General features: G+C 46.6%; 1 protein-coding gene across 3 annotated transcripts in view; it reads left to right on the forward strand.

Moving 5' to 3' along the window:
- UGGT2 (UDP-glucose glycoprotein glucosyltransferase 2) overlaps positions 1-25,594 on the forward strand; it is a 1,031,439-nt gene that overhangs the window by 573,986 nt on the left and 431,859 nt on the right. For all 3 annotated transcript variants that reach the window (XM_029604715.1, XM_029604718.1, XM_029604716.1), the window contains exons 18-20: positions 6,582-6,705; positions 6,795-6,893; positions 25,129-25,223. In XM_029604715.1, the coding sequence (XP_029460575.1) occupies positions 6,582-6,705; positions 6,795-6,893; positions 25,129-25,223 (318 nt within the window). The remainder of the gene's footprint in view (positions 1-6,581; positions 6,706-6,794; positions 6,894-25,128; positions 25,224-25,594) is intronic.

Consider the following 25,594-nt stretch of genomic DNA (forward strand, 5'->3'; position numbering starts at 1 on the left):
TGAGCCGTGTAGGAACCATCCGCCGCCCAGTTGCGAAGGCATAGGAGACGACGCGCAGAGACCGCCGCGACCATGGATCTAGCAGCAGTCTGAAGGAGATCGTGGAGAGCATCCGCCCCATATGCTATCACCGCCTCTAAGCGATCCGCCTGTGAGGCTTCCTCTTCCGAGAGACCCGCATTTGCCTGGAAGACCTGAGGCCAGCGCAAACTGGCTCTCCTCGCAAAGTTGGTACAAATGGCGGCCCGGACTCCTAAGCCGCTACCTCAAAATCTTCTTGAGTTGTACCTCCAGCTTCCGGTCCTGAATATCCCTGAGGGCCGTGGCTCCTGTGACAGGGATCGTCGACCTCTTGGTCAGCGCCGACACCGCTGCATCCACCTTCGGGATCCTTAACAGCACGCTTCCTTCGGCAGAGGATAAAGCTTGTCCATGGCCTTTGCCACCTTGAGGCCTAACTGCGGGGTATCCCATTCCTGAAACAGAATATCCGTCGATGAGAAATGGAAGGGAAAACCCACCGCGGGGCCAGTGAGTCCCCAGGAGTACCGGATCCATGTTGGCCTGCTGTCTAGCGACCACCGGCGGGCCCAGCTCCGCCAGAATAGCTGGGATAAGCGGGGCTAGTTCCTCCCTGCGGAAGAGGCGGACCACTTTAGGATCGGCCTCCACAGCCTGCGCCCCTTTGCCCGCTCCGGGCGGGGTGGAACCGCCCCCTGGCATCCCCTCGGTCCCCCTCGGGGACTCCTCGTGGGAATTCACCTCCTCCGAGACGGAGGACTCACTATCCGTGGCCTGTGGAGCCCCCCGCGTGACTCCCCGTGGGGTTCTTCACGTCCTGGTGTCCAAGGAGCCCTTGCGTTTCTTCCGCTTGGGACCCGACCTGTGGGTCCCCGAAACGGCCTCCGACCCCTGCCTACGCCTGCGGCTGCTATGTTTAAGGCCCTCGCGTAACAAACAACGCAAAATCTGTGGAAAACGAAGAGGACCCAGAAGCCGAGGACTCCTGCCCAGAACTAGCATCTCTAGGGGCACCACCCCCGCTGGAGCGGCCCCCCCCCCCCGTCGGACCCGTCGCGGGGAAAGCGGAGGAGGAAAGGCGCCATTTTCTGCCGGCACCCACGCGATTTCGCGGGCCGAATTTAAAATGGCCGCCACTCCCGCGCTAGCCGGAAAGAGCTCCTCTGGCCCCCCCCCCCCCCCCCCCGACGCTGCTGCTACACGCGGCGGCGAGCGGATCGCCCGGGAACGGCTCCCCCCACGCGGCCCGGACGGCCCTTCCCCGCCCGGGAGACATGAAGCGCAAAAACTGTCCCTAGAGAGGCGCGCGCGCGCGCCGAGCCGCCTACTTGGCAGAACGACTCGCGCGGCATGAGGCGCGAATGCGGCGAAAAAACTGCCCCGAAAGAACTTAATTAAATTAAAAAATAAAAAAATTCGCCCCCACGGCAAGCTGCCCCCCCCCCCCCCCCCCCCCCGATGAAGAGAGGACGGAGCCGTGACGAAAAGGAGAGCCGACAAGCAGAGAAAAGTAAAACTTTTTTTTTTTTTTTTTGTAAGTACTCCCTGCTGTCCACGGTCCTGGAGCCCTGTGCCAATGGGGGTGAGTGAACCGGGCTCCCCGGTGTCACCCCCTACGCTGCCACTTGAAACAGCCGGGCCCTCAGCCCTGGCGGCGGCCTCAACCGGGGGAGGGTAGTCCCCTCAGGACCTCTCAACTCCCCTGGGAGGCAGGGCACCCGGGAAACGAATAAAAACAAAACCCAATTTAGTACAAAACAATTAAACCTAACAAAACTAGCTCAAAAATTAAACCTGACAAATTACCAGAATCAGGTCAGGCAGGGCTGTGACTGGACCTGCACCATCTACTGGAGACAGAGTAAGACTGAGGGGCTGTGACTGGCACAGGGGCATATATGGCTCCGCCCACAAGTTTTAGTCTGTCTCCATCTACTGGTGCGGAGTCACAACCCAGGTGTCCTGGACTGATCCTGGTACATACAGGGAAATGCGATTTTATCACATGCGCGCGCATGTTATAAAATGCCAGGTCGGCGCACACAAGGAAGGGTAGAATTATGCAGCTACGCACGGCGATGCATCGGGGTAGGAGGGACTTGGAGGGAACTTCCCAACCCCCTAGTCAAACCTCCCTTCCCCTTAATCTATCCTGCCCGCCCCCTATCCTAACTAGCCCAATTTTTTTTATCTCTTCTTTTGCTCCTGCCTGCACAGCGGCAAATGACCGCTGTGCTGGGCGCCTCTCACCCCACCCTCGGACTGCCCCTTTTTCATGCCCCAGGACTTACACACGTCCCGGGGGTTTACGCGCGTGGCCGGGCCATTTGAAAATTGGCCCGGCACGCGTAAGGCCCAGCCACGCGCGTAAACCCCAGGCTTTTACGCATGCCGGGGTTTGAAAATCTACCCCATACTGTTTAAATGTGTACATGTGAAATATATATAGTGGTATAATTTGGGGTTAATTTTAAAAAGAAGTTACATATGTAAAGGTAACATACTATTGTGGTAATTTTTAAAAGATATTTATATGCATAAAGTACATTTACATGAATATAACCTATGGATAATTCAATAGCATATATTGTAGCAATTTTCAAAAGCCCACTTTCATGGATAAAATACATTTACACATGTAAAACCCAATTTTAAGCATGTAAATTCTTTTTAAAATTATACCCTTTATGCATAAACATATATATGCATATATATGCTTATATGTAATACATATATATAGTAACTTTCAAACTGGCGTGTGTGCACACATTTGCACACCAATATCTGCCCGCACCCAGGTACGCAGCCATTTTATAACATAGACGCACATGTTATAAAATAGTCTAGCGCCACATTTTAAGTGTGCATGTACATCCAAGTCCCACTGCGTAAATCAGGGGAATTTAAAAGGGGTGCCCTCTGGCGCCATTCTCAGTTTTACCAGTTTGTCCTCATTTCACCCAGATAGATCCTCTAGTCCCCACTGGTTTGATAGCCTTCACTCCTCCCCAGTTAGTTCCAAGCCTTAAAGCCTTGCAGATCTGCCTAGTTTTCTTTAAATTTTAATTTACTTGGCATCCATAGCAGAAGTAAAGTTACGCAGCAGGGGGCCTCGGCTCACGCCGGGTCGCATCGCATTTACGTGCACATTTTAGGTTCACGCTCTGAAATGCTTGTGCCCTACCCAGAACACACCCATGCCCTGCCCCTTTTTGAAAACTTTTGAGAGATGTATATGCTGTGAGAGATACACATCTCGGCAGCTTTTAAAATCTGCTCAGCACGTGTGAGTCCAACTTCTTCACACATCGCTTAATTAATGTGCATATCTGGCTTTTAAAATTCACCTCATAGTTATTAATGTTTTTTATTAACATATTCAATATGTAGACTAAGGTAACATTTAGATAACGTGCAGGTTGATACTATGGCAAGGGTAAAGATCTCTGGCCCTTCAGAGCTATAAACAAGTCTAGTTTTTCAAATTATTCATAGAAAGTAGTTTTCAAAAGCCATTTATCCATATAAATAGGCTGTCTTAAATTTGCCCATCTTGTATGCAGATAAAATTATGCATATTGTTTACAACACAGTGTGTACTTGCATTTTTTGTTGAGGTGTTCCCAGGAAGGGATTAGATTGAGGAAGGTAACAATGCATGTAGTTTTGTATTTTGCAAACAAAGTACATTAATTTGTCCAGAAAAAAGTATTCATAGAGGATATTGTGGTTTCCGCCCATCTCTCTAGTAGTGAGTTGACCACCAAGCTAAAGTTATGCTCTGCAATCAGTTGAGGGGCTCTTGAGGCAGCACCCACATGGCAACTCCCACTCATGTTCAGTAGAGCAAAAGCTCTGAGTTTAGAGAGAATAAGGGACCAATTGGCATTGTCAGATATCGTCACCCACATGTCATGGCTAATTCACGAATAGCTGGTGAAACTGAGGGAGATGAAGAAAGTAATCAAGTAAGCAAAAATCAATCGAAAGAAAGGATTGCCAAAGAGGTAAAGCGAGATGACAAAACATTTTCCAGATACATCAGAGAAAGGAGAGAGGTTCAAAGTAGTATAGTGAAACTGAAAGGTGAAAAGGATCAATATGTGGAGAAAGACGAAGAAATGGCAGAAATATTAAACAAATACTTCAGTTCGGTTTCACTAAAGAAGACCCTGGAGAAGGACCGTAGCTAGTTAACGAGAAAATGGAGGGAGGTGGAGTAGATGAAACTCCATTTACAGAAGAGAATGTATGGGTAGAGCTAGGAAAACTGGAGCCTGATGAGGTTCATCCCAGGATACTGAGGGAGCTCAGGGATGTGCTGGCGGGTCCACTGCACAACCTGTTCAATAGGCACAATCACAGGCATGGTGCCAAGTGATTGGAGAAGAGCGGTGGTGTGTCCTGCTTCATAAAAGTCAGAGCAGAGAGGAGGCTGGAAACTAGCCTCCTGGTTAGCCTCAGTTCGGTGGTGGGATAAGTAATGGAGACACTGCTGAAGGATAGAATAGTGAACTATCTACAATCAGATGAATTGCTGAACCAGAGGCAGCATGGATTCACCAGAGGAAGGTCCTGAAAGACAAATCTGATTGACTTTTTTGATTGGGTGACAAAGGAATTGGGTCGAGGAAGAGTTCTCGATGTAATCTACTTGGATTTCAGCAAAGCTTTTGATACTGTACGGCATAGGAGGCTTGTGAATAAAATGAGAAGCTTGGGAGTGAGTGCCAAGGTAGTGGCCTGGATTACAAACTGGTTGACAGATAGAAGACAGTGTGTGATGGTAAATGGAACCTACTCTGAAGAGAGAGCAGTGTTAAGCAGAGTGCCGCAAGGATTGGTGTTGGGACTGGTCCTATTCAGTATCTTTGTGAGCGACATTGCGGAAGGGATAGAAGGAAAAGTTTGTCTTTTTGCGGATGTTTCTGCAACGAAGTGGACAAGCCAGAAGGAGTGGAGAGAATAAGACTTGATTTAAGGAAGCTTGATCAGTGATCGAAGATATGGCAGCTGGGATTCAGTGTCAAGAAGTGCAGAGTCATGCATCTGGGGTGTGGTGATCCAAAAGAGCTGTACGTCTTGGGGGGTGAAGGGCTGTTGTGCACGGAGCAAGAGAGGGACCATGATGTAAAAGTTTCTAGCGAACTGAAGATGGCAAAGCAATGTGACAAGGTGATAGCTAAAGCCAGAATAATGCTGGGCTGCATAGAGTGAGGAATAACCAGTAAGTAAAAGGAAGTGATAGTCCCCTTGTACAAGTCCTTGGTGAGGCCTCACCTGGAGTATTGAGTTCAGTTCTAGAGACCGTATCTCAAAAAGGACAAAGACAGGATGGAGGCAGTCCAGAGAAGGGCGACAAAAATGGTGGGGGGTCTCCATCAAATGCCTTATGAGGAGAGGTTGAAGGACCTAAATATGTATACCCTGGGGAGATATGATACAGACCTTCAGATACCTGAAAGGTTTTTATGAAGCACACTTGACAAACCTTTTCAGTTGGAAAGAAATCAGTAGAACTAAGGGTCACATAATGAAACTCCAGGGAGGACAACTCAGAACCAATGTCAGGAAATATTTCTTCACGGAGAGGGTGGTGGATGCCTGGAATGCCCTTCCAGAGGAGGTGGTGAAGACAAAAACAGTGAAAGATTTCAAAGGGGCATGGGATAAAAACTGTGGATCCCTAAAGGCTAGAGGATGGAAATGAAGAAGAGTGCATGGGGTAACTTGCTGGTGTGGCGGTTACTACTCTTAAGCAATAAGATTTCATACTGTTGATGCAACTCCATTATTGGTCTCTGCTTTTACGGCAGGGGGAAAGGAGGAAAAGGGGAATTAGATTTAGACAGCAACCAATGAGGACATTGGGTTTTACAGTCTGGGAAAACAAATAACTTGCTGGTAACTTGCTGGTGTGGCAGTTACTATCCTTAACCAACATGCTGATACTTTGGATGCAACCAACATTGCTTTCTGTTTCAATGGCAAGAGGTAACAGGGAATTGGACTCAGACAGCATTCAACAAGGGCCCTGACTGACGGTTTGGGAAACTAAGTAAGGGGGTGACTTGTATAGCACAGCAGATGTTACCGTAAGCTTGCTGGGCAGAATGGATGGACTATTTGGTCCTTTTCTGCTGTCATTTTTTATGTTTCTGCAGTAAGCAAATTTCCTTTATGTATGTAGATCATCTTATGAAAATTATTCAGGGTGTTGTGCAAGAAGAACTTTGTGAATAACTCAGTTACATATATACTTTTCCATGCACTTACTATAGGCAGTCCAGGGTGTAGAGCTGAGGAAAAGAAAATGTTTACTTGCATATTTTAACAAATAACATCCATGAATTTTGAAAGTGCATAAGTTCACTTTGAGTATTCAGGCTAATGTCTACGGGTACTGCTGAAAAGTCAGCGAGCGACTGAAAATTACTATCCCTATGTCTAGCATCCAGCATTTACTTATACATGTAGATAAACACTGCATTTTGCATAAACCTTTTGAAAAATATGCTACTATATTACTATATGATTTGAAATGTTTTTTATTACAACAGGGATTTTTAAATGATCATATGGATGTGATAGATTTCCTAATGGATCAGCCCAATGTAGTTTCTCGTATAAATCCCACAATACTTGAGACTGAGAGAAGACACCTTAATTTTATATCCAAAGGAGGTAAAAAAAATATATATATATAAATGAGATTTATTAAATAGAAAATACTTTGATATAACATATTTGTTTTTAATCTTTCAATTTTGCAGCTGCACTGAATGTGAATGATTTTTCCACTTTTTCTTATTTGGATTCCCAAGACAAGATTGCTGTGATTGTGAACAACATGAATTATTTAAGAAGAAAGGGTATGCTCGTTTATATGTTTGCTTTTCTCTGCGTTCTTGTATAATCACAAGGCATTCATATTTATTTATTTTTTAATTCACGTGTTTAATAATGAAAAGGTCAGTAGACACTGATGGTATGGTTCAAGAAAGTAAAACCAATTGAGATAAGGCATTCTCGCAACAGATCTTTTGGTGGTCTCTTGCGTGCATACACCATCTCCTGCTCATAGCCACATTGACAGTTTTTCCTAAAATAGTCTCTCCATTCCTTTTCTCCCTCTTTGTTGCCTTGTTCTTCTTCCTCTTCTCTTTCTCTGAGCCTTCCTCTGTCCTTTCCGTTTCTCGTCTTCCCCCCGCACCAAGCTTCCCTGCCCCATTACTATTTTCCCCTTCACATCTGTTTTGTTTCCCTGCCCCTTTCATCTTCTGCTCCTTCCTTTCCCTTCCTCTCATCTTTAGCTATACCCGCAGGAGCAAGGGTTTTCACCGGGAACTTTTCCTTCCAGCCTGCACAAGCTGGCTTCTTGCATTAGCACGTTGTTGCCTTTTCGCCCACGTGACTCAGTTCTTTGCAGCTCAGTACTTTCTCCTTCCTACTGCACAATAGAGTGCTTCTCTCCAGCCCCTGTGAGCTAGCTTCTAGTGTCAAACTTACTTCATGCTTCCAGCCTGTGCAAGCGGACTCCTTACTGCTGTTCTTTTTATCAAGGAGCTGGCGCCTCCTGTTGCTATTAGACCTGGAGCCTAATTTGTAGACAAAAAAGGAAGTGGGAACGGTGGAGCAAAGTGAAGGGTAGACAGTTTTGGAAGAGCAGTCAGGTGTGACTTCTGTGAGTGGGAGAGCCAGGGCCTGGTGAACTCTCCTAAACACATTCTCACACACACATAAATGTGAACCCACACGTCATACTCTTTCTCCTCCTTATCCCAGTGGTCTTTCATCTTCAGCCAACACCAGCACTCAAGTCCAAGGTATTCTTTGTACACTAGTGCTGAATAAGTACTGGTGGGCAAAATACACCTGGGGGTTGAAGACAGAGGTTCACTAAGGTAAGGAGCCCCCTCTTCTTCTCTGCTCTGGTGATCTTGGTTCTCCATCCCAAGCTCCCCCCCCCCCACCTTGTGATTCTTCCTGTGGTCCTCATCTTCCCCCAGTGGTCCTAGAGCACCTAAGTCTCATCCCCAATCCCTGGTGGTTCTCGAGGTCTACCACACTAATGGTCATTAGTTCCTCCTCTCTGGAAAATTATCCTCTCCAGCAACTCTCCTCCTCTCCATCCTTGACCAGTAAAGCATAGGCTGCCTCTTTGAGCCAGAATCAGCTGGCTGTCTTCTGCCTTGGGAAGGTGAGGAGTGCCACATGTTCTCCTCAACCAGGAATCAAAAGTGTCCCCAGCTAATGGAGCAGCACCACAAGCTCTGCTCAATCACACCCCCATCATACACCCTTCTATCTGTTGCCCTCCCCTCATTCACAATTTCCCTGCCCTTCTTAAATCACCTAACTCACAATTGTCCTCTCCTCTTTTACCTCATTCCTTACAATCCTTCTGATCCCCCTCACTCATACCCCACAACTTTGTTCCTCTCACATTCTCACCCCTCACACAACCCACAGCCCCTACAATCTCACTCACTCTTTTGCCCTCTCACTCACTTGCCCTCACTTCCTTCTGAACTCACTCACTTTCTTGCCCCCACATAAACTCACCCTTACCTCACTTTCATATGCTTCCATCTGATCCCTTCATTTACCTACCCCTACCATCCCCTCACTTACTCTCTTGCCTCTTCCCCCTCCCCTAATGTGGTCATCAGAAGCAGTAAGGCCCAGGAAGCCAGTGGAGTAAACATCAGCTTGGCCAGGAAGCAGACATGTATTTATTTATTTAGCATTCGTTTATATACCGAGGTATAGCAGACATTGCCTTCACTCCGGTTTACATAATAACAAACCAGTTACATTTAAATCCATAACAGTATAACAGTAAAAAATTGAATCAGAACAATAACTTAGTAATGGTCAATAAATACATTAAATATTAGAAAATATGATTGTATAAAAAATCTTGTAGGGGGACGGTTGATACCGTAACAAAAGCGAGAAGGTTTCTGTGAGTCAGGGCGGTCGTCGTAGGAGGGGGATTGCTCACGTAGAATGGAACGTACAGAGGATGAAATCAAAGATTTATGTTCTGTTGTCATTAGGTGAGCAACCATTGTAGGACTGTGAGAGTAGCCAGGCTTTAAGTTCTTTTTTAAAAGATTTAACGTTTACTTGCGAATTGAGGTGATGAGGTAATGAGTTCCATAATTTTGGGCCGACGATGGAGATGGCTCTATTTCTTGTGGAGGATAATTTGGCTTGTGGTAATGAAGGAACATCCAGCTGAATTTTATATGTTGACCTTGTTGTACGTGATGAATTATGTAAATGTATAATATTGTCCAGGGCAGTGTAATCTACTTTATGAATTGTCTTGTGTAGGATTGTGAGGATTTTGTACTCTATTCTTTTTTCAACCGATAACCATTGTAAGTTGTAGAGTACTGGGGATATGTGGTCGGATTTTCTTTTGCCAGTCAGAATTCTGGCAGCTGCATTTTGGAGTAACTGCAGTGGTCTTAAGGTTGATTTAGGAAGGCCAATTAGAAGGGAGTTGCAGTAGTCCAAACTGGAGAAGATGAGGGCTTGAAGAACGGTTCTGAAGTCCTGGGGGTGAAGCAGTGGTTTTAGGTGTTTGAGAATTTGAATTTTGTGGAAGCCTTCTCTTGTTCTTGTTGTGATGTGTTTTTTGTAATTTAGTTCATTATCTAGCCAAATACCAAGGTCTTTAACGTTGTCTTTAAGAAGAATTTGAATGTTGTCGAATTGGAAGGGTGGAGTGGATGTTGTACCAGAGGTTTTTCTTGTCATTAAAATACATTCTGTTTTGCTCATATTTAAGCATAATCTTAGGTTGTTCAGCAATTTTCGTATTGCATCGAGGTGTGAAGCTGCTTTTGACATTGCGTCTTCTAAAGACGAAGTTATAGGAATGAGCAGTTGTATGTCATCAGCATACATATAGAAAATGATGTTAAGGCTTGAAAGGAGTTGGCATAAAGGTAGAAGGTAGATATTAAAGAGAATAGGTGATAAAGCCGACCCTTGAGGAACTCCTGTTTCCAGAGGTATGGCCTCTGATGAAATGCTGTTGTAGGAGACTTTGAAAAACCTGTTATTAAGGAAAGAGGTAAACCAGTTAAGGGTTTTTCCAGCGAGACCGATGGATTCCAGGCTAGAAATAAGCCTTTTGTGGTCCACTGTGTCAAAGGCTGCTGACAGATCAAGGAGGATCAGAAGATGATCTAGTTTGTTATCGAAGCCTCTTAGTAAGGTATCAGAAAGATTGAGTAGAAGGGTTTCTGTACTGAGGTTTTTCCTAAAACCGTGTTGTGTGGGAAATAGTATATTGTGGTCGTCAAGATGTTCGTTTAGTTGTTTCAGAACCGCCTTCTCTGTTAGTTTAGCAAAGAGGGGTAAGTTTGAAATTGGGCGGTAATTGTTTAAATCTTCTGGGTTCAGGTTTTTTTTCTTTAGTAGTGGCGTGATTGTAGCGATTTTTAATTTGGTAGGAAGCTCACCCTCTATAAGAGATTTGTTGATGATTGCTGCTATTGTTGGGGCAATGGGATGAGCGATTTCCTTTAACGCTCTGGTCGGGATGGTGTCCATGTCATGACGTGCGGGGTTTATTTTTTTCAGCATTTTCTCTGTTTCCATGTTGGAGATAGGATTGAATTCAAGCCAAGGACTTATGTTTGTTAATGTTTGCTTTTCTATGATAGATGGGGTGTTGAAGGCATCAGTAATTTTTGAAATTTTGTACATTAGTGGCAGAAGCAGTGGGGCTGCTGGGCATTCACCTCATGGCTCTTCAAACTTGGCCATTATCTCTCATGGTTTTCTCAGTTGTGCCAGGAAATTGCTCAAAAATTTAAGGCCATGTAGCTATCCTGTCACTTCCCGTGTCTGGATAAGCAACTCCAACACACTCTGCTCTGCTTTTTTTGGGACCTGGGTGCTCAGATGTGATCTGTACCACCACTACCTGCTCCATTTCTGCAGGAGAGTTGGAATTGATTTACACCACCAGGTTTTTCCATTTCTGCAGAGGAACTGATTTAGACTGCCAACTCTACTCCACTTCCTTAGGTCCTGGAAAAAGGTGGCGGTCTGAGTTCCACCAGAAATTGAGCCTCGGGTAACAGACACAAAAAGGGGTCGAATGAGCACAAATTCGAAACTTGCAAGTTCTCGTGCCAATCATCAAGACAGGGTTGAAGCCTTGATGACTGGCAGTACTGCTCATAAATTTCAAACATGCGTTTCAACCCCTTTTTCTGCCTGTTCTGCAGTTTCTGCTTCAGTGTCACCCCGTTTCTTCCTGTTTCCTGAGAAAAGGGAGTGTGGCAACAGGAGGGAAGGGGCTGGATTAGGGAGCAAAGTGACCGATCTCTGCTCTGCATTTTCTGCTTCAGTAACACCCCTTCCCCCCTTGTAACCTGTAGAACAGAAGGAGAGGGGCTGGATTAGGGAGCAGAATGGCTGTTCTCTGCCCTGCTCCTGTTCACCCTCTCTCCTCCTCTTTCCTGCAGGCTGTCTGAAGGGGAAGGGCTGGAGGAGAACAACTCTGTTGCTCTCCTTCATAAGACAGAAAAGAAGTGCCAGAACTGCGTTCCAGGCCATTCCCCCAGAAATTAAGCCCTGCATGGACATGTTCCCAGTCTCTCAATTTTTTTTCCCTATTTGGCTTTGTTTTCTGTCACGAGTTTGCATTTGTGATTCATTTTTTCTATTGCTGCCTAAATAGAACTTCTCTGTTCTTTAAAAAAAAAAAAAAAGGAGAAATCTAAGGCAAAAAGCCTGCAGCGAGCAAATTTAAGGGCTGTGTTTGTAGACAGCATATTTCACCACAGACACTTATTCTATCTGTTACTAATGCCTGGCCTGGATCATGATGTTTCCAATTATTATAGTTATGGTTGGATATCTTGGATGGTAGAGCAGTACCATGCCTGGAAGATGGAGGCCTGCAGAAGGTGCCATCGGATAAAATCTGGAAGTCTTAGTACGAGGTTGGGTAGGTTCAATTTCCTTTCTTTCCTGCAAGTCAGGAAAGGCTCTTGCCCCAGGGTGCTGGCTCCTAGATCTACCAGACTTCAGGGGTTGAGCAAGGTACGGTACCGGATGAGGTGTCAAGAAGAGTGCCTAAGTGACAGGAGAGATCACCTCTGAGGCCATCTTCCACGGTGTCAAAGTATCATCCATGCAAGGTTCCAAGGGTGCTGATCCTTCTTTGACAAAGAGATGGGGAGATAGCTTCCTTGGTACAGATGCCTTTGTCCTTTTATGGTACAGAAGATTCCTATGGATCCAATCCATTTATTTTTCCTGGTTTTAGCCCATTCACCATCCGTCTCATTGGCCTGGAGCACATACTCCAGAATGCAGTTAGCTCCCTTAGTGCAGGATGCTAAGGCTCCTTTGATCTCTGAGTGGAGCACCTCTGCACTTAAGCACAGGAGTCCCTCCACCCTGGAAGGCAGAGTTATGCAGAAGGTGGCTTTACTGGTGCTAACAATCAGACCTGTTTGCGAGAGGCATCGGCGCAACTGACATGAAGTGTGTCGGAACCCAGCACTTCTACGATTGTAACCACTGCAGCTCTGAGCTCCTACTTGGCACCATCAGCAGTGAGGATAAATCGGTTTGGGTTTCTGAAGAGGATGTCTCTCCTCCAGCTCCAACACAAAGGACCCTCAACCAGTGGGAGCCCAGATGATGGTTCTAATCAAGAATTGATTTGCCTCCTTAAGCACTGCAGGCCAGAAAGAGAAGTTGGAACCTCTCCTGTCCAGGACAGGGAAAAATATTCTGCACAATAGAGCCATGTAGAGTCTCAGTGGCTTCTGGCAGTGGGAGTGAGTCCCTCTATTGTTGTGGTAAGTTTACCCCCCTTCTTCCATGGGGAGTCTTTTCAGGAATCAGAAAGGGATGAAATGAGCTCAGCTCATTCTGATTTCCTACCGAATCTTTCCCTGTTATACCAGCAGAAGTCTCCTCCTTGATCTCCCTTATCAATGTTGGGATCCTGGGTCAGCATTCCTTCGAGGTCAGGGAAGGAGAATTCTACAGGGATTCCTTCACATCCCCTGCCAGATTTGTCTCAGCATACGTCTCCACCAGAAAATCTCAGCTACTCGTGCTTTTTGGAGAAGCTAGTGAAGATACTGTCCATCTTTGATAGGAAAGAGCATGATTTGTTGCAAATCCTCCAACTTCTAGCAGACTGCATCCATTGCAGTACATAGCTGCCTCAAGGGCCTTCAAATGAAGGTGTGGCAGGCTGCAATATCATGTCTTCTGGTAGCCTGAATGCTTTACCTGAAATATAGAGTTCAGGCCTCCTCAGGCCTTGGGGTAGTCCAGCTACTTCCCCATTCTGTTGTGGTGGAGTCTGCATTAAAGTATGCATCCAGAATCACTCAACATGCTTCCTGGAAAGGATCCAAATGTGTTAGATGCATTTGAGCAGATATTTATTTATTTATTTATATATTTATATATACCAAGAATCCATGCTTAGTTCTCAAATTGTAGCTCACTAGCTGTGCATGGTGCAGTATTTACATGAGTGTGTACAGAAACAGAAACCTCTGGTGGAATCGTCAGACCCTGGACATACAGATTTCCATCAAACTATGGAAGATACAGAGGAGTGTGAGAAGTATCTTCTCCATCCCATGTAAGAAGCTTTTGACACTAGCCAGAAGACTTTCATGGTTGCGAACGAATAGCCTTCATAAAGATGTGCATGACCATTTGGTGGATGTACTCTGTACAGGGGGAGAAATTATTTAGGCTAAGGTACAGGAGAATGGCTCTGATAAAGAGCATCAACCCTCTGCAATGTCTATCTGCAGCAGTGAGGGACCAATTGACCCCAGCCTGACATTAGTACTTTTTGTACATTCATCCATTTTTCCAAGACATCCCTTCTACCTTTTTCAACATCCTTGAAGTCCGAACCTGCAGTAAAACATGCAAGAGGTCAGTAGCTGGAGAGGCATCAACCAAAAGCCCAGTCACAGCCTAAGCCTGAGACCATTTTTTGACATTCCTGAGGCCGGCCTCCTCCACTGGGAGGAAGAGTCCGGTCCTTCCTTCTGGAGTGGATTTGCATCACCCAAGTGAGTCCTGAAGATTGTGGAATATGGCTACTACTTGCCTTTTCTCAACCTCCCTCTGATCCAACAGGGGATGTTTTTCAGTTCTGTCTCCTTTCAGTTTGGTCAGTTGCAGTTGGAAATAGCCTGTTTGCTTCAACAGAAAGTGATTGAGGTGTGGCCAGGGATTCTACTTCTGGTACTTTCTGATCCCCAAGAAATCAGGAGGATTGAGGCTTATCCTGGATTTAGGGAAGCTGTACAGATTTTTGGTCTGGGAGATATTGAAGATGAACTCTCTACAGACAATTCTACTTTTCTTCAGCCAAGGAATTGGATATATACTCTAGATATAAAAGACACTTATGTACACTTTTCCATTCACCCTGCCTATCAAAGGTGAAGGTTTGAGGTATAGGAAGTGCATTTCCTAGGTTTTTCTGTTTGGTCTCTCGGCAGCCCCAAGAGCGTTCACAAAATGATAGCAGTAATAGCTGCAATTAGTTTCATTGGCAAGGAGTCTGCATGTTCCCATAACAGGATGATTGGTTGGTGATATAGGGCTGTCTCCAGTGGGAATGCTTGAGTCCCTACTTATGACCATGGAGCTTCTCTAGTCCTGAGGGCTCCTGGCCAATTTCTAGAAATCTAATTCTGTTCCATTTCAATGGATTTAGTTCAAGGGAGCCTGAATAGACTCCCTTCAGGAAAAGACATTCTTTCCTGTCGAGAGGGACAGAGTTTTGCAGGATCTGGTGAAAACCCTGATGCAGTGGGAATGGGGGACAGCAAGATCTAGCCTTGTTCTAACAGGCCATATGGCCACAGTGGTGCATTTAGGTCATCTAACTTGTCTGCATCTGTGGGGTCTTCAGTGGACTCTATGAAGCCAGTGGGATCAATTGGTCCAGCCATTATCCCATCAGATCTCCATGACTCCTGAGATCCTCCAGTGATGGATAAACCTGGAAACTCTGATGGTGGATCTTTAGCTTTGCATTCCAGTGCATCAAGTAACTCTGTCCGCCAATGCTTCTTTGAAATTTTAGGGAGCACACTTTAGTGCCATCTGGACCCAAGGGATTTGGTCCTTGGCAAAAGTCAACTACAAATCAACTTTTTGGAACTGAGAACCAGGAGATTATTTTGCTCAAAAGGCCTTTTGAGCAAAAGAATCATGATGCAGATGGACAATCAGGTAGCCATAGTTAATGTAAACAAGCAAGGAGGAATGGGCTTATATGCCTTCTGCAAACAGGCTCTCCATATCTGGTCATTGACTGATCTATTAAAACATGCATCTCCAAACACACTACTTACCTCAGTTTCTGTGTTATGCTCACCGGCTGCGGCAACGAGCAGCCAGCCTCCCTTACCCGCCAAGGTCCTGGAGCCGAGCCTCCCTCTCTTGCGGCGGCAGGAAGATGTTGCCACGATTCCTCAGGGGCAACGGGAACGCCGCCAGTCCTCAAGGCTGACTACAGCATAGGCGCACGTGCGTACCCCACGGCAGGCCTCAAAGGAACCGCGGTGGGAGAAGTTCCAGCGGTTCCTCACTGACGTCATCCAGCAGGGACTATTTGAACTCAGTTTCTGCTCTCCAGCCTTGCCTCTGCAACAGGTCTCCTGGAGCTGCTGGCTGCCCTGCTTCTACTCCTCGTCCCTGGTTCCTGTTCATGTCCGTTCCCATCCTGCTCCTCGCCCCTTGGACTGCCTCTTGGCCTTGACCTTGTTTGATTGGATTCCGCTGTTTGCCGCCTGTCTCAACCTTGGACTGTTCCCTGGATTTGCCTCTTTGCCTCCTGTCTCGACCCTTGAATTGTTTACTGGATTCTGCTCTTTGCTGCACGTCTCGACCTTGGACTGTTCCCTGGATTTGCCTGTTTGCTGCCTGCCTTGACCCTTGGATTGTTTGCTGGACTCTGCTGCTAGCTGCCTGCCTTGACCCTGGACTGATACCTGGATCCATCTGTCGGCTGCTGACTGCTAACCAAGACTGGTGCTGAGATCCGCCTCCCACAACGAGAGCCTGGGAAGTCTTCTCTCAGGTAGGACTTTACTCGTCTCGGCTCAAGAGTCTACTGTTGTAATAGCTTGCAGAGGCCATGGACCCGGCAGATCTCTCCGGTCTCCAAGCCATTCTGGGACTCGCACAAGATCCAGCAACAGCAGCAATTTTTGGAGGCCTTCGCCGGCTCGGTGGAACGACTCATTGTCTGCCTGGATGCCTCTACCGCCTCGACCTGCAATGCAGCTACAGTTCCTCCTTTGACCTCTCTCACAGCCCCCACCATCCATCTTCCAACACCTCCCTGATATGCAGGGGATCCTAAGTTGTGCCAAGGATTCTTGAATCAGTGCTTCATGCAATTTTCCTTGCAGCCCTCACAGTTTTCCAGCGACTCTATTCAGATGACCTCCATCCTCTCCCTTCTTGACGGGAAAGCCCTAGCCTGGACATCACCACTCTGGGAGAGAGGCGACGTCCTGCTTCAAAACCTGCAGCAGTTAGTCTTCGACGAACCTGGCTGACGTGACACCGTGGGGTCAGACCTGCTGCACCTGCGCCATTGTTCAAAGACCCTGGCTGAATACGCTATTGAGTTCCTGACTATGGCCTCTGAGTTGAACTGGAGAGAGGACAGTCTCCAAAGCATTTTTTTAGAAGGACTATCCTCCCAAATTAAGGATGAGTTGGCTGCCCGAGAACTCCCCAAATCCTTTGATGCTCTCATTGAACTGGCTGGGAGGATCGATAGGCGACTTCAGCAGAGAAATCAAGAGTTACAGGTTCCATGAAGGTCGGTACCACTGGCTCCCTCCTTCTCACACCCTCTCACCCTCGTTACCTGTCACCTCATCTGGAGCCATGAGCCAGGAAGAACTGATGCAGCTCGGGCAGATTTATCTTTCTTCAGAGGTGAGACTTCAGCGACACTCTCTGGACCTATGTTTTTATTGTGCCAGACAAGGACATCTTCGAGCTCAATGCCCATTGAGGCCAGGAAACGCCAGAGCCTAGGAGTCAGTGGGAAGTTGACCTTGGGCTGTGCTCTTCCTTCTCCCCAGCTTACTCTACCCATTGCCCTCATGATTGATGCATGCGAGTTTGCTACCCTCGCATTAGTGGACTCCAGAGCCGGGGGGAACTTTATCATGAAGGTTCTGGTGGACCACCTCAAACTTCCCACCATCCATAGAGAAACCCCGCTCTACATCTCATCCATCTATGGAGAGTCTTTACCAGGGCAGATCACCACCACGACTGAACCCTTGACCCTCCGGACCGGCCTTCTCCATCAAGAAAAGATAGCCTTTCATGCCCTGGAGAGGGCAGTTCACCCCATCGTATTGGGGCTTCCCTGGCTATAGATCCACTCCCTTAGTTTTGACTGGGAAACCCTTCATCTATCCCAATGGAGCCATCATTGTTTGTCTTCCTGCATACTCCCTGTGAGGCCTTTACCACCGCTCCCATTAGCCACAGCCTCCCTGGCAATCCCTCCTCAATACGCCGATTACTCGGATGTGTTTTCCAAACAAGCGGCCGACATTCTACCCGAGCACCGACCATTTGATTGTGCCATCAGTCTGATTCCGGGAACCACACCACCCCATGGGGTAGGGTCTATTCGCTCTCCCTGCCAGAGAACAAGGCCATGGCTCAATGCATTCAAGAAAACCTTGATAAGGGATTCACCCAGCCTTCCACTTCCCCTGCAGGTGCGGGGTTCTTCTTCGTAACCAAAAAGGACGGGACACTACACCCTGCGTCGATTTCAGGGGGCTCAATGCTATAACCAAGAAAGACAGATACCCTCTTCCACTCATACCGGAACTGCTTGATCGACTTCAAGGGGCCAAAACTTTTACCAAATTGGATCTGCGTGGCGCATACAATTTGGTCCGCATCAAACAGGAGACGAATGGAAGACCGTGTTTAATACGCGAGATGGACATTATGAGTACCTGGTCAAGCCCTTCGGCCTATATAACGCTCCAGCAGTGTTTCAAGGTATGATGAACGAAATCTTCAGTGATCTCCTGTACACCAGTGTGGTAGTTTACCTGGACGACATCCTCGTCTTCTCTAAAGATTTATCTTCACATTGTCGAGATGTCACTCAAGTACTCCAGAGGCTCCAAGTCCACAAACTTTATGCTAAATTGGAAAAATGCCTTTTCGAAGAAGAAAGTTTACCCTTCCTAGGATATATAATCTCCAACAAAGAATTTTGCATGGACCCTGAAAAGGTGATGTGTATACTAGATTGGCCTCAACTATCCGGCCTTCGCCCACTCCAAAGATTTCTGGGATTCGCCAATTTTTATCATCATTTTCCCCAACTATTCACAGAAAGTGGCCCCCCTTACAGCACTCACCCAGAAGGGGGCCAATATCAAGAATTGGCCGCCTGAATAAGTTGCAGCCTTCTCTAACCTAAAGCAAGCCATCCTTGAAGAACCCTGCCTCTGTCACCCGGACCCCACACACCCCTTTGTCATCGAGGTTGATGCTTCCTTGGAAAGAGTAGGAGCCATTTTGAATCAACTCTTGGATAGGGGGAGTCTCCGACCCTGTTCGTTTTTCTCAAAAAAATTCTCTCCGGTGGAACGAAACTACAGAATCGGGGACAAAGAACTGTTAGCCATAAAAATGGCTTTCAAAGAATGGCGACACTGGCTAGAAGAGGCACAACACCGGATTATGGTGTATACAGACCATAAAAACTTAGGACATCTCTGTAACGCACAATGACTAAACGCTCGTCAGGCTCAGTGATCATTATTTTTCACCTGCTTTGACTTTGAGGTTAAATATAGACCAGCTCACAAGAACACCCAGGCGGATGCCCTCTCCCGGTCATTCGAAGTAGAGGATACCCTAGAATCCCCCCAGCCATGTGATCGATCCTGCCCGAATTCTCCTGGCTGCTTCCATACTCGTTCCTCCTGGAAAGATGGTAGTTCCCCGCTGGCTCAGTCAGAAGGTTCTTGAGTGGGGGAATGATTCCCATATAGCAGGTCACCCGGACCGAGCACGAACTTTAAACCTAATCCAACACTTTTACTGGTGGCCCCAAGTGAAGAAGGATGTCTGGAACTATATGGACTACTGTCCCGTTTGTGCTCAACAGAAATCACTTGTAGGTCAACCTCATGGCTTGCTACAACCTTTACTGGCACCCCAAGAGCCATGGACTCATCTGTCCATGGCTCTTGGGGTGCCGGTAAAGGTTGTAGCAAGCCATAAGGTTGACCTACAAGTGATTTCTGTTGAGCACAAACGGGACAGTAGTCCCGTTTGTGCTCAACAGATTTCATGGTTGACCTTCCTCCCTCGGAGGGCTGTCGAGTCATCTGGGTGGTCATCGATCACTTCTCCAAAATGGCCCATTTCATGGTCCTTCCTGGACTCCCTACCGCCCCGGAGCTAGCGAGACTGTTTACCAAGCATTTCTTCCGTTTACATGGACTTCCACGACATATTCTTTCTGACAGAGCAACTCAATTTATCGCAAAATATTGGCGATCGCTTTGCAGAAAGTACATCACCTTGGACTTTACCATAGCTTACCACCCCAGGCCAATGGACAAACAGAATGCACAAATCGGACATTGAAGACGTTCTTGCGCATGTTTGTCAACGAATGACAGGACAATTGGGTAGCCTTATTGTCCTAGGCGGAATTCTCCCATAATTTCCACTTCAACACCGCCACCGGAACCTCCCATTCCAAATAGTCTACGGATGACAGCCGAGCCCCCCGCTACCCCTACCACTATCAGTAGCCTCTCCTGCAGCCCAGCTAGTAATCCACTGTGAAGCACTGAAAAAAGTGCAAAAAGCGGAATCTAAATAAATAAATAAAATAACAGCTCAGGAACTGCAGAACCAATGGGGCCGCATGAATTCTCAGATACAAAAGGCTGACCTCAGGGCTAAGAAGAGTACGGTCAAGCATCGTCGACCAAGCCCACAACTCAAGTGCAGAGAGAAAATCTGGCTGAGTATCCAATACATCCATCTCAGGGTGCCATCCATGAAATTGGCCCCGTGTTATATTGGGCCATTTCCCATCACCCGACAGATAGGACCAGTCACCTATCAGCTACACTTGCCTGCTGCCCTACAGATACATGACGATTTCCACATCTCCCTTCTAAAACCCTTGGTGTTATCCTGGCCCACCAGAAAGATTCCAGACCCCTCAAGGGTCTCTTCAGCCAAGGCTCAACTCTTCCAAGTCAAGGATGTTTTGGATGTCCGTCGACGGAATTGAAGATGGGAATACCTGATATCATGGGAGGGTTATGGGCCGAAGACAACACTTGGGAACCAGCCTCAAACATTTTGGATAAAAAGCTGCTTAAGCAATTCCATGCCCGCTACCCCAAGAAACCAAAACCCCCAGGGAAGGGGCGTAAGAGAGGGGGTACTGTTTACGCTCGCCAGCCGCAGCAACGCGTAGCCAGCCTCCCTTACCTGCCAAGGTCCCGGAACTGAGCTGCCCTCTCTTGTGCCGGCAGGAAGATGCCGCTGCAATTCCTCAGGGGCAATAGGAACACCACCAGTTCTCCAAGGCTGACCACAACATAGGCGCGCGTGCGCGCCCCATGGCAGGCCTTAAAGGAACCGCAGCGGGAGACGTTCCAGCGGTTCCTCACTGACGTCATCCAGAAGGGACTATTTGAACTCAGTCCCTGCCCTCCAGCCTTGCCTCTGCAACAGGTCTCCTGGAGCTGCTGGCTGCGCTGATTCTACTCTTTGTCCCTGGTTCCTGTTCCTCTCCATTCTAATCCTGCTCCTCGCCCCCTGGACTGTCTCTTGGCCTTGACCTTTGGATTGTTTGATTGGATTCTGTTGTTCGCTGCCTGTCTCAACCTTGGACTGTTCCCTGGATTTGCCTGTTTGCTACCTTTTCAACCCTTGGATTGTTTGCTGGACTCTGCTGCTAGCTGCCTGCCTTGACCCTGGACTGATACCCGGATCTGTCTGTCGGCTGCTGACCGCTAACCCGGACTGGTTCTGAGATCCTCCTCCCAACGACGAGAGCCTGGGAAGTCTTCTCTCAGGTAGGGCTTTACTAGTCTTGGCCCAAGGGTCCACTGTCATAATATTCTGCTTCATACATTCTGGGAACTACAGATTAGCTTCTGAAGCTTTTATGTTGGACTGGAGCATTGGTCTACCTTTTGCATTCAATCCAATCCCTCTCATTGCCAGAACTGTCCAGAAGATCCTTCAAGACAGGGCAAGGAAAGTCCTGATAGCATTGCCTGACCACAGCAAGTGTGGTATCCATAACTCTTTGTCTGTCTAGTCAGTCTCCATTTCTTTTGAGGATGTCTCCTACTCTTATCCCACAAGAAGGCAGCAGGCTCTGCCATCCAAATTTGCCTTCTCTGAGCCTCATGGCATGGATGTTGAGCAAGCAGTTTTTTCTTCTTTACTCCTTTCTAAGAATGTGGAGGAGTGCTTATTTCAGCCAGAAATCCTTCAACCTGAAAATCCTATAGTTTCAGGTGGAAGATGTTCTTGATATGGTATGTATCTAACCATCAGGATCCCTTTTCCTGTGGCCTGATATACTTAGTCCAATAGCTGTTCTTCCTCAGCCCTTAGCACCTCTTACTTCAAGGTTCATCTCATTACTATTGCCACATATCTTCAGCAGGTAGAAGAGCTCTGATCTCTCTCCATCCTTTGGTATCAAAATTCGTAAAAGGTCTCTGGCATTTTAAACCTCTGATCACTAAACCTCTAGGAAATGTGGAAAAAAGGATTTGCACTCACAAAGACGGGAGTAGCTGGCTTGTTACGGCGGTTACTACCCCAAACCAAATATCCAAATTACTACCTCCACCTTCCTCTATTCCTGATGCCTTTCAACTAGCTTGATCACTCCATTCTTATACTTCACTTTCAATGCATATCCAGCATAGTTCTCTGCTTCAACAGCAGGGGAAAAGAAAAACTGTTACTTCACACATCCAGCAGAGCTCTCTGCTTAAACGGCAGGAGAGAAGAAAAAAGGGTTCGCACTCACAAAGCGGGGAGCAGCCGGCTTGTTACGGCGGTTACTACCCCAAACCAAATGTACCTGATACTTCACTCTCGACGCATATCCAGCATGGCTCTCTGCTTCAATGGCATGGGAGAAAGACTAATACATCACGAATTTCCAGCATAGCTCTCTGCTTCAACGGCAGGGGAAAAGAAAAACTGATACTTCACGCATATCCAGCATAACTTCAATGGCAGGGGAGAAGAAAAAAGGATTCACACTCACAAAGCGGAGAGTAGCTGGCTTGTTACGGCGGTTACTACTACCCCAAACCAAATGTGCCTGATACTTCACTTTCGATGCATATCCAGCATAGCTCTCTGCTACAACGGCAGGGGAGAAGAAAAAAACTGATACCTCACGCATATCCAGCATAGCTCCCTGCTTCAACGGCAGGGGAGAAGATAAACAACCAATAAGGGCTGTATAACATAATCTGGGTAAAAACAAATAAGCATGGGTGTAGCTTGCTTATTGCGGCGGTTACTACCCCTACTACCTCTAACTAATCAAGCTAGATATTTCACTTGGATGCAGCTCCATCACCGCTCTCTACATTAATGGCGGGGGTGGAAGGGAATTAGAACCAAGAGCTAAGAGAAACAGATAAGTATGAGAGAAGAAATGAGGGAAGCTTGCTGGGCAGACTGGATGGGCCATTTGGTCTTCTTCTGCCGTCATTTCTATGTTTCTATATGTTTCTATTGAATATAGTCAGTAATCTTAAAGGTAGCCGGCTAACTGTAAGACAGCTGTTTGGCCCAACCAACTTAGCTGAATAACTTATCCAGCTAGCTCTGAATATTGTAACTTCTCCTTGAAATGTCCCTAAGTTATCCGACTAAATTTTTGCCAGATAATAAGATAGCCAGCTAAAATACAGATGGCTAAGTGCCCAAACATTCATTTAGCTGGATAACTTCTAAGTTAACCATCTAAATGCTTCTAAATATGAATCTCCTGGTACCTTGGGACCTCAAAGTCAGCCTAGCTCAACAAGAAACCTCCCTTCGAACCTCTCAAGTCAGTTAACTTGAGGTTTCTCACCTGGAAAGTGATGTTTCTTGTGGCCATCACTTTGGCAGGAAGAGTTGGCAGATTGGAGGCTCTGGTTTCCTATTTTCCATACTTGCCGTTTTTTCATAAAAGGATTGTTTGTTCTACAAACTCGCCCCAATTCCTTTCCAAACGTGGTATCTGCATTCCACATTAAACGAACTATTGTGCTGCCTACTTTCTTTGCAAGCCTACATGCACAATGAGGAATACAGGCTCTTCATTCCTTGGAATGCAAGAGAGTCCTAGCATATTACTTGAGGAGGATTCAACCTCACCATCAGCTTCTCAGCTGTTCTTTGATTGTATTAAATTACTAAGGGCAGTTTCTCAAAGAACTCTAATTGGCTAGTGGATTGTATAGCTCACTGTTGCATGAAGGCTGGATTACAGACTCTGTCAAGGCTTCTTGGGTGAGAGCCATGGTTCATCTCAGAGCCACTTTCATTGAAGACATCTGCAAAGCTGCTTCTTAATAGTTCACACGTTTATATCTCTCTATTGACTAGATAGTATCTCTCTAAGAGACAAATAGTTCTGTGCAGCCTGTTTGCCCAGTAGTTCTCTGTCCTGTAGTAGGGTCCAGGTTGTCTGTTCCAATAGTTGCTCTATAATGCAACCCTCCACTTGGGATTCCCTACGCATTATGGCTAATTCATGCCGGTTTGTCTATAGAGGAAGCAAGTTTGCTTACTTGTAAATAGGTTTCTCCATAGACAGCAGGATAAATCAGCCATACTTAATACCTACCCATCTCCCTGGAAGGTCCATTACCTTGCTACATAGTGGGCCGGATTTTAAAAGCCCTGCGCGCGTAAATCCGGCCAGATATACGCTCGCAGGGCACTCACGCGCCTAGCCCCGGGACGTGCGTAAGTCCCAGGGCTTCGTAAAAGGGGCGGGAGGGGGCGTGTCTGGGGCGTATCCGGGGTCAGGGGGTGGTTTGGGGCGGGTCCAGGGGCGTGGTCGAGGCCTCCGGACCATCCCCCGGGTCGGGTGATGGCGCATCAGCAGCCCGCTGGCGCGCGCAGATTTACACCTGCTTTCGGCAGGCGTAAATCTGCCAACAAAGGTAGGGGGTGGTTTAGATAGGGCCGGGGTGGGTTAGGTAAGGGAGGGGAAGGTGAGGGGAGGCGGAAGGAAAGTTCCCTCCGAGGCCGCTCCGATTTCAGAGCGGCCTTGGAAGGAACAGGCAGTGCGCGCCAGGCTCGGCGCGCGCAGGTTGCACAAATGTGCACCCCCTTGTGCGCCCCGACCCCGGATTTTATAAAATCTACCCCAGTAAGCTTTGGAAGAGTCCAAGGGGCTAGACAGCATAAGTACAGAAGAGCTCATGCACATAATCAGTAAGATTTTTACTGAGCTCTGAGACCTGGGTCCATGTAGGTGCCATCGGATGCGTCTTCCATGTATTTTGGCTGATTCAACCTGCTGTTTACAGGTAAGCAAACTTGCTTTATGTGTTTCAATAGCGAGGTCTCTTGGACAGTAGTTCTCAACTTGTTCCTCGGTGACCACCGAGCCAGTTTGGTTGTTAGGATATCCACAATGAATTTGCATGGAATATGTTCTTGCATACACTGCTTCCATTAAATGCAGATATATTATATGTACATTTATTGTGGATATCCTGAAAATCAGTCTGTGTTGAGAACCACAGGTTTAATAAATTAAAAATTCCTCTGATAAAAGAGCTTAAACAAACGTGTTCTGTTTGGTTTGCTGCCGGTAATTGCTGATGTTGGGTACCTTGTCATTTGCTCATTACTTGGCATCAGAATTAAACATTTTTTTGATTTCTGCTTTTTGAGTAGATGAATGGTTTTTCTTTTTCCTCAGATTATCTGAAAAAAATCTTCATCTTTTTTGCTTTAGCATTTAGAGTTCTTTTGACTGTTTTAATATCCCACTTTCAGATGAGGATGTCATTTATGCTGTTACCATCTGGATTATTGCTGATTTTGACACATTATCTGGGAGACAACTGCTTTATAATGCTGTGAAACACATGGTAAGTTTATGGTGATTTCTCTTATAAACTAAAAGGCATTGCTATCTCTGTGTGCAGAGAACAGAGAAATGCCCTGCGTAGTACTTTGTTTGCTTTAGATTGTAGTAGACCAGAGAAGAAAATAGTGCATAATTTTCACACATTCCAATTCATTTGAATTGTGGCTTTAAATGTGCATTTGCTTTCACTTCATTGGGTAGCTGCATAATTTCCTGATCATACAAGGTTGCATTGAAATAATTTTGTATTAAAAAATTTTGAAAGGAAAGATATTTTTTGAGGACCTAGAAATGCATGCTGTCTTTTAAGCTATTTCTGCCGTAAAAAGTGGGTGCAGTTCTTGTTAACTTATAATAGCAGTGATATATTAT

Source organism: Rhinatrema bivittatum, chromosome 5 (genome assembly GCF_901001135.1).
Source record: "Rhinatrema bivittatum chromosome 5, aRhiBiv1.1, whole genome shotgun sequence".
Lineage (NCBI taxonomy): Eukaryota > Metazoa > Chordata > Amphibia > Gymnophiona > Rhinatrematidae > Rhinatrema > Rhinatrema bivittatum.